General features: G+C 35.2%; 1 protein-coding gene across 1 annotated transcript in view; it reads left to right on the top strand.

Annotated features, from left to right (window-relative positions):
- Window positions 1–11,594, top strand: part of MTNR1A (melatonin receptor 1A) — a 51,438-nt gene extending 39,844 nt beyond the window's left edge. The window contains exon 2 of the mRNA XM_068186874.1: window positions 10,503–11,594. Coding sequence (XP_068042975.1) covers window positions 10,503–11,371 — 869 coding nt within the window. The 3' untranslated portion in view covers window positions 11,372–11,594. The remainder of the gene's footprint in view (window positions 1–10,502) is intronic.
- The last annotated feature ends 1,245 nt before the right edge of the window (window positions 11,595–12,839 follow it).

Consider the following 12,839-nt stretch of genomic DNA (forward strand, 5'->3'; position numbering starts at 1 on the left):
AACTTTTTTAATACAAATTAAAATATAGATTTTACTTAAGGTAGTGCAACACCTTCATTCTTTCTCCTCTAATACAGAATTTCAACTGTACGTTTCATCAGCAACATATTTTAAAGTACACATCTAATATAAGCAAACAAACATTGCTTCCAAGCCAATTATACTGTGCAAGAGCTAAAAAATTATGATTAATGAATGAGGGCAATAATGAATAAACTACCTTCTTCCTTAATGTCTTATATATTTTTTATATTATATTTTTAATATTTATTCTTCCTTAATTCTTCCTTAATTAATAAATTAATTTCTTATACATCCACTGTATATCTAAATCCATTTTTTTATAATACAAAGGGCAAAAATATACCTTACCTCTAAGATTTTGACAAATTTAAATTGCTTGGTCTGTCATTTAATTGCTTGCTGCAACAATCCAGAATATCTGCTCTAAGAAAGTTATCTTTGTTGTTTTGTCATATTTTGAATTTGCCTGAAACTCAGTGTAACCAGTTTAAGATCTAATTTTTATTTCTTTCCACATTTTTACCCCATTGTAGATGGTGCAGAACCCTGCTGCAGGTGTGGGTTCCCATCAAATTACAAAAAAATGTGTTTCTCCTGGCAGTCTGTGGACATATACAAACAGAAAAAGGAGTATAGTATAGGTGTCTAGTGTTGGGCTGGAGAGTGTATTTTGGTCCAATAGCTGGAGCAAATTTCACAAGGTTTTAAAATCTTTTTACAGAAAAAGGAACTGCACATCTTGGGTTCTTCACTCTCTTTTAATCCAGAGTTGTTTTCCCATACCCTGTTTCCTTGATATGATTGTCCATCATAAAGAGGAAAAGACAAACAGTAGAGAAGATGGATATTAAGATGCTCCACTGTTGTATTGTGTTTTTATATCTTTGTCTTAGCCGCTCCCCGAATCCGCCACGAGACACAGGGGAGTGTCCCTCACTGCCGACCGTGCCTCTGCCGGGCAGGCGAAGCCAGGGGGCTTCAGAGAGAGCACAGCGGCACTCCACCTCGCTGCCATGCGTATGGAAGTTACACTTATTTGCCTATTTTTCAGTTTCCAGTGGTGATGCATTTCTGATGGTATAGAACAGCAAGAATTCTTGGTACCATCACTTACTTTCACAAACAAACCCCACTAATATTGCAACTAAAATAGCACTTATTCTGGTGACTTCCCCATGATACTTGATAACATTTCACTTGCTCCACTCTGGTGTGGGACCATTCAACTTGACTTTTGCTGTAACACAATAGAGAAAATGAAGAACTGAAAGGAATGGAGGAAGAATTGAAGTCACCTGAGTCTGTGATAGTGGCACAGTGGAATACACTCTAAAAATCATCCAACTGATATGGTGGGAATGAACATGATGATTTGTGTCTTCTCTCTTTTTCTAAGAAACTTGGGGCAACAAAGAGGAGAGGAAAAGAGGGGAAAATATGGAGGAAAATGGCTTCTGTCAGAAACAAAAGATTTTGGGGTGTAAGTCAATGAGGAGAGAAAAAAACACAGTGATGGAATAAATATAAAAAGGAGTAAAAGGAAAAATAGAGAAATAGAGAATGTATAGAGGAGGGGAGAGTAAACACACATGTGTAACTCTATATAAGTGGGTTTTTTTCTATAATGCAATTTTTGACTTTCTCGGCAGGTGTCTTACCACTGTTAATTTTAAGAGAAAGAACTGGGAAGACTATTTTATGAACTCTTTTAAAAAGCTTTGCTGTCTGCTGTCTACACTGGCTGAATGACCAGCTATACAGTTATTAGTCATAACAGAAAGAAAATGGATTATTTTGTCCTCTTGAGAATTTTTAAATTTCTTTCCATCCCATGAAAAATTCTAGACAAATTAAACTACAAAATCATGTTACATAAAAGTGTGACTTTCAAAGAAATTCAGGAAAGTGATTTTGTGTTTGCAATGTTTTATGCAGTATAGAAGCCTTTCCTGTCAGGCTCTCTTGTCAGTTTTCTGGTTGCAACTTCACTCTCCTGTTTTCTCCCACTTGTTTTCTCAAAATACATATTAGGATTTGGAAGGGAATAGACTGCATCTTCACATTATCTAGTCTTGACAGATCTGTGAGATTTTGTACAGACACAAAACATAATTATATTTCATAAGCATCCATCTCTGCCTCTTCCTATGTTCAAACTCTATTATTAGTTTTATTTATCTGAGCTCTGATATTACTGTGAACAGTATAATTTTTGTCTTTCCATATATTTCCAGTCTTTAGTGCAAATACAGTTGAAGGGGAGAAAAGTACTCTCACATTGACTCCACTGTGATGCAGTTCAGTTGCATGATCCTCTGACATCAGCAGTATTGTTATTCTAATTGGTTTCATACAGCTTGCTGAACCTCAGTGTTCTGTAACATCTAGGCAATACCTTGTTGGAGAACAGGCTGTCCACAGGATTTTTTTTCCTCCCAAATGAACCATAGAAATTAGAGATAGAAAAGATCAAGTCAGAAGTGGTAATATAATTCCCTTCTGTAAAAGCGGATAAGTTATTCAGGCAAATCTATTTGATCTCTGAAAAATTGTCATCATGATAGAAGAAGCTGATGTTCAAAGGGGATAGATATTCTGACCTTGAAAACACACCCACCCGGTGAACTGTGGAAGGAACAGGCCAGGCAGATACCAGAGCCAAAACTGGGGTCACAGAACTTGAAACATTCAACAGTATGCCCTGGTTGAATACCAGTATTCATATATACCTGGTTTCTAGCTTTCACTTATAAGAAGGAAGGATTTGTTGATTCACATCAGTGTCATTACAAGCCTTCTTGATATTTTATGTTAGGTCTTAGTTCACTCTTGGCTGGGTGAAAAGAGTCACTTTTATCTTATATTTCTATGTTCTAAAAGTACAAAACCCTATGGCCATGCCAGTTTAATACTATCTTGTTACCAAGGTAAATAGATAATTCTGATAAAATTTTTGAAATTTCTGTAAAAGAATAGAAGTCTTGTTCAATTTGCTGCTGTTTCTAAAGCAAAATATCTTGGACATGGACCCATTGTGTAGAATCTCAAAGCAAAATATTTCATGCCACTGCATAATGTAACAGAAAGATGAGAGTGTCCTGAGGTGCACTGTAGGTCTGAGAGCTATCTAAAGTGCTTTTGAAAATGGCATTTTTAAAAAGTTGTTAAAAAAGACCCAGACCCTGACCACTTTTAGATTTTAAGTTCAGTTTCACAAGAGATCTTCAGTCAGTGTCAACTCCTCTTTAGTCCTGTGTTAGGTACCTAAGCAGGCAATGGTTGCACAGGCCTTTTCTTTAGTCCTGCTTTCCTCAGGTGCTTTATATTTCATGTCAGGTAAATGAATCCAGTAGATAGTGCTGCTCTTTTTGGCATACCCAGAAATACCTCAGTCTTTTCAGTAGTGAGGTATTCAATATCCCTGCACCTCCTATATCTGCCTAAATCTGTACAAACTAAGTATGCCTCTCATGTGAGAGGTCCAATATAAGAGATAATTTCAAAGCAGCCCTGGCATGTCATACAAAACTGCCAGAGGCAAGGAACATCCCCAAGTCTGTAGCACTCATCCAGCATATGGATTCAATTCCCTTCTGTGCCGGAGAGTAAACTCACATCACTTTCCTCTCATGACTGAACCATCAAAAATAGCTGCAACAGATATTTTTAGACTGTGAGAAGGAGGGCAGGAGCTTTCTCATTCACATGTGTACCATGGGACTGCAGACAAAGATGGTAGGAGATAAAACCACAGAAAATTGTATGTTGTTTGGCATATCTGTAAAAAACACTAAATCTCATCTGCATACTCTTTGGCTACAGTCAACTTGGACCTGATACACAGCCATTCCTTTGAATACTACATAATTTGTCACTGCCATTTTCTGCCAATTACATTTTCATGCGTCTGATTTTCTTGGCCAGAAGATGGCACAGGCACTTCAAATTTAATTGTTGCTGCAGCTTTGCTGGAAGATTCTATGTGATAATTAATCTAAATACAGTATAGCATTTTCTTTTCTGAATGCATCAGTAATCTTTCATTTATGCTGTGCTGATTATGTAAATTTTTCTTCAACTTTCAGCACAGTGAAACAAAACATAACAATATGGATTATTCTGATATCTCTTTAACAAATCTATTCTTCAACATTTCTCTAATATACTCTTAGGTAGTTCTCCAGCTGTCCAGACCCTGCAAGACTCAGAACCCTGAATTTCTATTAGCTGGAGTTAAATGTTGAGATTTTTTAGGTAATTTCAGTATCTGAACTTACATGACAATAAGTATTTCTACTTTAGTAAGATTGTAAATTAGTTTAAACCTCAAATATTTAATACTCTTCTCAGTGCTAACAAGTTACCTGCCTATCATCATTACTTCTATATGCAGTGGCAATGTCTTTAATTGCCTTGTTGGTTTCATTAGCATCCCAATGAGATGATAGAAGGTCTGAAAGTCCCTTCTATGATGTGACAGAAGTGTACACTGGAATGAGGTTTGATGAAAATGACAAAGTAATACAAGGTCTTTTCTCAGCTTAAAAGGAAAGAGAGAGGTTTTCTTACATATGCTTAAAGCTACAAGGTTGGCTATGGGTTTTAAATCTTTCACATTTCCCTGCATCACCACCTGCAGCATCAGGGTTAACTTGCTAATGAGAAGAAAAACCCACAGGCCCATCACACTATTCAAATTTAATGTACACATGGACTTCTTGATTCAGGACAGGTTTATAAATAGTGCCTTTAGTTTAAAAATAGGCTTTTCAGATCTAGGGGAGTTGGTATTATGATCTGTAAAGTGAATGAAGCTCCCAGGAGTAACTAGAGCTTATGTAATATTTATTCCTACATTTTTGCTCAGCTGTTTTGTGCCATTTTGATGCTGAGCTACAAGGACTGTTGGTTTCTTAGACATTTCAAATCTTTCCACAGTGATGCTAGGACTGCACACTTGCTTGTCTTGGTAACCTTACTTGACTTTGTGATTTTCTCTAAGAAACCATGGTCATTGTCCCCACTTACAACTATTTTAATTTTCCAATATTTGTTGTGCATGATCTCTCTGAAAACCCAAACTGTGTGCCAGGTACAACAACTCGTCAATATTAATTTAATTCTAGAAAGATTATGAACTGATCTTTTTCTTAAAACATTGTGACTGGTTGATCTCACAGGTAGAAGAAACGCTGAGTAGAGCTCAGATCTGTTTCTGGATACATGTACAAGAAAATTTTTATTATATTTGTATTAGGTATTCACAAAAACAGCTTTCACTCCTTGATTTTGTAGTTGTTTAAGATGTTTTATAAGTGAAATATTGGTGCTAATGGAATAACATTAAAAGCAAAAATGTTCATGGAATATGAAACAAATCTGGCTTTAATATTTGTCATTGGGACACCATTTTGTGCATGGAAATATCCTTAAATAAGCACAGGCTTGACAAAATTCTTTTCTAAGGAAGAAGTTCATCTCTGATGCTGTACCGTTATGAGGTAATACATTTAAAGTTTCTGATGCTGCAGGCATTCACTGGTAAGCGTCTATCATAGTCTTGTTTTCAGCTAGGAGCATAAACTCTCAAATTAACATCCTGAGCAAGGGCTAGAGTAATCAGAAAGATTTCATAATGCCAAAAAAATCTGTAAGCTATCCTTGAGGAAAATTTGTAGAAATATTAGAATTAGCAGAAACCAGTGCTTAAAAATGTAAATACATTTTTTGTGCCATTAGGTGTTTAAAAAATTTGTACATAACAAAATTGTATGATATTTGTATGATATGTTACTTGTATGATATTTAAATACTTTTTAATGTCTACAAAACATGATCAAAATTTATAGGATAGCATCCTGTTAATTAAGGCTAGTTATGAAACAATTGTTAATGTATCTGGCAACATCTTACTAGTGGTGAAAAGACAGTAAATAAGAATGAAATCAATCTGATCATTAGAAAAGAAGTTTGATCTTCTAAAAATTAACAGTGTTGGACCAATTACACTGTCCTCTTTCCTTAAAGATATACTTAGCAAGTAAACATTAGAGGTCTGAGACAGTGGCCACTGAAACAAAGTCCTTTTATGTTACTTCAATGACAGCTGCACGTATTGTTTAGTCTTACCTAAAAGATAAAGCAACTCCAGTTGGCATAAAGACAAAAAACCCTCACCTAAAATTGGTCCAACCTGAAGCAGTAATGGAAATATGATGATATGTGTTTCAAAATGCAATTACATGATGAAAACATGATGGCTTGTGGAAAGCATTTGTTGTAAGAAGCCGAAGTATTATTTATCCAGGAAAAACTTTGAAAAAGGTAAATAGAATAGTGACTTGGCAACCAATATTAAAAGGTATAGAAATAACTTGTGAAAAAAAGAAGAAAAAGTCGCCATACTGATATTGCCAGCAATATGAGATCTTTTCTAAAATTCACTCCGATTTTCTGAGTACCAAACATCCTAGCTGGAATACCCCTAATGCTTTAAAAGACTGGGGTTTTTTCCATACATAAGCTGTTTCCCTTTTTTACAGTAGGTTATTTTCCCCAGACTAAATATTTTAGAAGAGTTAGAGTACTTCACAGTCCTAACACTTGAGGAAAGGGCTTTGTAGACCACATCAGCCTCAGTTCTCCTAAAATTGCCAGAAGAATTAGTTATTTTTGACCTGCTGGCAAAGTGTTCAGCCCTCCATTCTAAATCTATGGCAGGCATTCAGCACCACCTGTAACTTTAATCTTTTTCCATTAATATTCTGCACATATTTCAGTTGCTAGAAATTTCTGGTAACTTTCTAATTATCATTCAGGACATACTTAGCACTAAATATAGGGAATAACCCCCACAGTAATTTGTATATGTTCTGCAAATACAAGCTGTTAATGATACAACTACATCATGTATTTCTTATTGAGGCTCTTGTATTCATTTTGATATCTTGGCAATCCCATAAGCATTTTTTTCTTATAATCTGTCAGGGTCACGATTTTTACACTCAGTTAATGTTGTATTGTGATCTTGGAAAAGTCAAATTGTCTCGAAAAACCCTTGTTTGTTTTCTGTTGCATTAATGCAGCTTTATATTCAGCAGGTAGATCTGATGTTGCTATGTGTCTGCTGAGCAGAAAGGCTTCTTTCTCAGTAAGAGTTGTGAAAATATTTAGTGGAACATTACTTTAGACAGCATCGAAAAACATAACTTGCTCAAGCTGGTTACCAGTGGATTATCTTTCTTCCCACATACATCCACTGCACAACATTTGCTTAAATTTATTAAAGCTTATTTGGCTTATGTCAAAGTCAGGAAATTCAACCTCTGCCTTCTCAGTTCAGCCAGCTGGTGTTAATGCATAATAATATATTCTTTAGGTACACAAATCACATTTTTTCATAGTTACGTGATCTTACTCTCTAAAGAGAATGAATACTTTTTCTTCAAGGAAGAGTTATTCAAGGTTTTGATTTTGTGGCCTTTTTGAAGGGTTCATTTTAGAGCTTCAGGCTTCATTTATAGCATTCTATTCAAACCTAACTCTGAAAACAAAAATTAACCCTTTTGTATATACATTTTTTATGATACCTCTAAAATACCAATTATGCTACAAACATAAAAGTTTAATTTCACAATATGCTACTGTAATATAGGAATTTCCTCAATTAGCAATATTTTCCAGTAACTGTGGTACCTAAAGCTAAGATCATGTTTTTAAATTGTTTATTATATAACATAAAAAAGCTCAATTTCATTTCAGATCCAACTTCAGGGTCTGAAACAATGAGCCCCAAAATATCCAACAATCATACTAATGCCAATTTTTTTTTTTTTTTAACGTGAATTATCTGTCATAGAAAAACAATTTCCATGCTCATAACAAAAATTTATCTGAAGTCAAGTTTTAAAAAAACCCTTCTGGAAAGGCAAATTAAAAGTCCTGTCTGCAAACAGGTATCTCGTTTCCAAGCAGTTTCCGCCCCCAACGCTTTACTCATTCAGCTGACACGCTAACCATGAGTTGGCAGCTTGGGGCTTGATTTCCAAACTCATGATTTCATTTTTTTTCCTTTAAGCTAGTCTATGGGGATATCCTCCTAGACTCCTGCTGGCCTGCAATTTTCACAGGAAACAGCTTGTGTTTCCAAGATTTTCAGTTTGTCATTCTACAGCAGCCAGTTGAAAAAGCCTGGAACAACCATGGTGTATAAGTTTATGGAAGCCTTAAATTTGGCTGATTCAGAGTGCCTACTCTTCCTAAACTCCTTTGTTTCCAAAGCTAAAACTATTCAGAGAGAAATGTATATTATCTGTCACCTTTCAGTACAACACCTTTTAAAGGGAAAAAACCCTTTTAACTTTGTCCTTATCATTTGGCTAAAGTGGGTAAATAATGGCAATGTTAGCAATAATAATGGTGGGTAGCAGCAGAAGTTTTAGTGGATGGCAGATAAAAAAGTTTAGGATGCTCAGTCTCCAGCTAAGCAGAAAGTTACTAAGCAAATATAAATAGAATTCTTTCAAATATTACATTTTAATAAGTGTCTGGGGTTTATATGTTGCCACTTCATCAATCCTGCAATATTCTGGACAGGGGGGAAAAAGCCTGCCAAAAGCACCTTTTCATTTACTTTCCACTTCTTGATTCATCAGATAAACAAAGAGCTCTCAGTTCCATGCAGTCTCTTGTTCTTGTATCAGTTGCCACTACGTCAAAGATAAATTCTGAAAGCAGTGCTTTTTTTCCTGTGTCATCTCCTTAAAGAAGCTGTGATGTTTGTGCTGAAATGATCTGGAATTCTGCCAAAGGCTTCAGGATAAGCATATTTCAGTCTGGCAGTGAATCCCCAGTCAAAGACGAAACAGCTACAGACACCATCACAAGAAAGTTATTTATAAATCCAGATACTAAATCAAGAAAAACCGGTGCAGCAGTCTTTTAATGGAGGCCATTTGTTCCAGGTGCCATTAGTATAAATATCAAATGTGGTACTTTATGCATGTATCAAAATTTAAACACAACAGTGTAGGTAGCATCCAGAGAAAGATAATTTCTGTTTTTCTCTGACAGTATTTGCAGATTGAACATTTCTCACTGGACATTTAAAGCCTGAGATTGGTAAGGGACTATGCATTTGAGGATATTTGAAATAATATGTTAAAAAAGTAGTTTTGAGAATTTTAGCAGCTAAAGCTCCATATTGGTCCATAGATAGTTTTGCCTTTCCTACTAATCTGCTATTATCTGCTTATATTTTGTATGTTCAGAATAAATGCATAGAATAATTCACCAAGACCATCTTGGATTAGCACTGAAATTGTACATAACCTGAAACTAATAATATATTTTATTACAGGTTGCAGTAGAAGCTCGTATTTCATCTTCCATGAATAATCTCAAAACTACAAAGTAGAATATCAAATGTCTATGTATATATGCATTTATATACCTACAAACATGCATGTAAAGATAAAATTGAAAGCTTTCTGTACTTATGGGCATGAATAACTAGAGCTTTACATGTAATAGTTATCTTAAAGAAATTAATAAAAGTGATATCAATGTTTCTTGTGTGCCTCTTCTTAGAAATTAGAATGGCTGGGAGGTATTCAGATGGGTTATCATTTAAGCAACTAAAAAAAGAAAATATAATCTCTTCTCAAAAAATGAATTCAAAACATGATGGATTCTCTTGTCTTTGAAGAATATAATCTCCCTTTGTTTAAAAATGAATCAGCAGAATGTTCCATTGCCTAATTTTCCAGTTTGGAGGCAGAGAAAAATAAGGCATCAGTACTGTCTGGGAACTGTCTAGGCCACTGCCCAGCATCTCTTTTTTTACTGAAGAGCATGTTTTTAGGAAAGACAACTGAGTTTGTTTTCAAAAAGACTCTTAGAAGTTAAGATTATTTAAATACTTGCCAGCAGATTCAAAGAGAATAATGTAAAAGTCATACGCAAGTCATGGAAGCTTGAAATATAAATGGGAGAAAAGATATTTTAATTTCAGGACTGGACAAGTTAAGGGCTAGTTAATGTAATGAAAGGAAATTAAATAAAGAAGGTAAATTTGAGTTTGGAAATTTATTAGAAATAGTATTTTTGCTGATATTTCAAGCGAGACTATTTAAAACCAAAGCAAGCCTTAAAGCTATGAATATTTTGATTTGATATGAATTCTGTGTGATTGGAAGAATCCAAATAAATGGCATGATAAAAATAATAGGTCATGGTAGATAAAATAGTAGATAAAGACAGTTTAAAAAGGTAGCTTAACTTAAAGATGCAGTTCTTGAAAGAAAACTAAAAATTAGTCTCTTTTTTCTGATATATGACAATGAATTTTGAGCTAGGAAGTAGAAACTAATTACATTTAAAGTGTTCCACTGAGGCTGCTCATTAATATAATGAGAGCAGAAATGACATAAAAGAGCAAAAGAAAAACTAATACTTGCCTTTTTATATTTATTTTACAGGAAATGTGTTTGTTGTAAGCCTGGCAGTTGCAGACTTGATAGTAGCTATCTACCCTTATCCACTGGTCCTCACATCTGTGTTTCACAACGGATGGAAACTGGGATACCTACACTGCCAGATTAGTGGCTTCTTGATGGGCCTAAGTGTCATTGGATCAATCTTCAATATTACAGGCATCGCTATCAATCGGTACTGCTATATCTGCCACAGCCTCAAATATGACAAGCTGTACAGCGACAGGAATTCATTGTGCTATATTGTTCTCATATGGGTCCTAACATTTGTTGCTATCGTGCCCAACCTGTTTGTGGGATCGCTACAGTATGACCCCAGGATTTACTCCTGTACATTTGCACAGTCTGTGAGCTCAGCATACACTATAGCAGTTGTGTTTTTCCACTTCCTGCTTCCCATAGCCGTAGTTACTTTCTGTTACTTGCGAATTTGGATCCTTGTTATCCAGGTAAGGCGAAGGGTTAAACCGGATAACAACCCTAGGCTGAAACCACATGACTTCAGAAACTTTGTAACCATGTTTGTGGTATTTGTACTGTTTGCAGTCTGCTGGGCTCCTTTGAACTTTATAGGCATTGCAGTGGCTGTCAACCCAAAAACTGTAATCCCTAGGATTCCAGAGTGGTTGTTTGTGTCCAGTTATTACATGGCATATTTCAACAGCTGCCTTAATGCTATAGTATATGGACTCCTGAACCAGAACTTCAGAAGAGAATACAAGAGAATTATTGTCAATTTTTGTACAGCAAAAGTCTTTTTCCAGGATAGTTCTAATGATGCAGGAGACAGAATGAGAAGCAAACCTTCTCCACTGATTACAAACAACAATCAAGTGAAGGTGGACTCTGTCTGAAAATGGGAATCTTACTATTATCACTCAACAGCATTCAACAAAAATGTCCATTTTATTAGACCACCTGTTAAATATTATTGTGAAATATACCTTCTACACTGACAGCACTTTGATCAAATTCCTCGCATTGTGTTTGGAAGCTTGTTACAGAGCCTTGACATACAGATCCTATTATACAATGGTATATCCCTTGTATAATGACATAATGATATCCTTGAGGGAACAAAAAGTTATGAATGGCTTCTTTTTTTTTTTTTTTTTTTTTTTGTTCTTAGATGGAGATAAGCACCTAGAAAGAAATTGAATCAGAAGCATCCATATTGCCCGGTTCAGTCAAACAAATCATAAAACTATTCCTGCCACTTTCCACATGCTTTTTCTGTCCATGTTACAGACATGATTCTAAAATCTCTGAAAACTTCTTTTAAAAAAATGAAATCAGACCTTTATGAAATATATTATGAGATGTGACGTGAAAAATCAAGGTAACTAAAAATTCATTAGGATTTTTGATAAGCACCTCTATCTATATTTCTTTGCTACTAACATGGACACGAATATAATTTTTTTGGATATTAAACCTCACCAGCCCTCCTAGGAATGACATTCTCAATTGACTTCTCAATTTTAAAATAGCTTTTAGGAGGAGAAACATGCCTGAATTATTATCTTCAAAGCTCCAAGGGCAGGAGGATAAACAGCAAGGAAGGAAAAGAGCCATGATTCATCAACTCAAGCCGTTTCAGCATGAAAAAGAGGTGTAGGAGGGTTGGGAAGAGAAATTTAAATTACCATTATTTCTGAAGAGATGGTAACTCATGAAATCAGGAAGTGCCCCAGAGGAGTTTCTGAGGAAACACCTAGAAACATAAGTGAGGAAGAACTGTTATATCTCACTTGTGTACAAGACAGAAGTTCTAAATCTCTGTGAGAAGAAGATTAATGCATTTAATAGGAGTGATAGTTGAGTATGGCAGTTTTGTTTGGTTAGTGGAATATTAAGCCCATGAAACACTGGGTAATAAGACTTGTAAACAGGTTGAGTATTTAACATCTTTCTGAAATTGATCTCCTGAGAATCACTAGAGGCTAGCAGTTATTTTTAAATCTGCCACAGATAAAATTTTCAAATTAATAACTAGGTATTTACCAGAATTATGAACATAGTGTAATAACCTAGAACAATTAGACACCTTTAAATAACAGAAAAGAGAACATACTACTTATAACAGTGGTACAAAGAGGAACATGTGATTCTCAGGACTTTCCACAGACAGCAGGGACCTCTTGAGTAAGGGGAAATACAGTGTGAAGTGAGGAAGAATAGCAAGACAGGCTGTCTCCTGTAACAATGAATCTCACTTTATAATGAAGTCCTCTGGCAGAGAAAAGCAATTCACAACAATAGCATTCACCTTCAAATTGACCTTAAAAAGAAGAGCATTTAGTTCTGGAAAGAAGCTCCAAC

The sequence above is a fragment of the Anomalospiza imberbis genome, chromosome 4 (genome assembly GCF_031753505.1).
Source record: "Anomalospiza imberbis isolate Cuckoo-Finch-1a 21T00152 chromosome 4, ASM3175350v1, whole genome shotgun sequence".
Taxonomy (NCBI): domain Eukaryota; kingdom Metazoa; phylum Chordata; class Aves; order Passeriformes; family Viduidae; genus Anomalospiza; species Anomalospiza imberbis.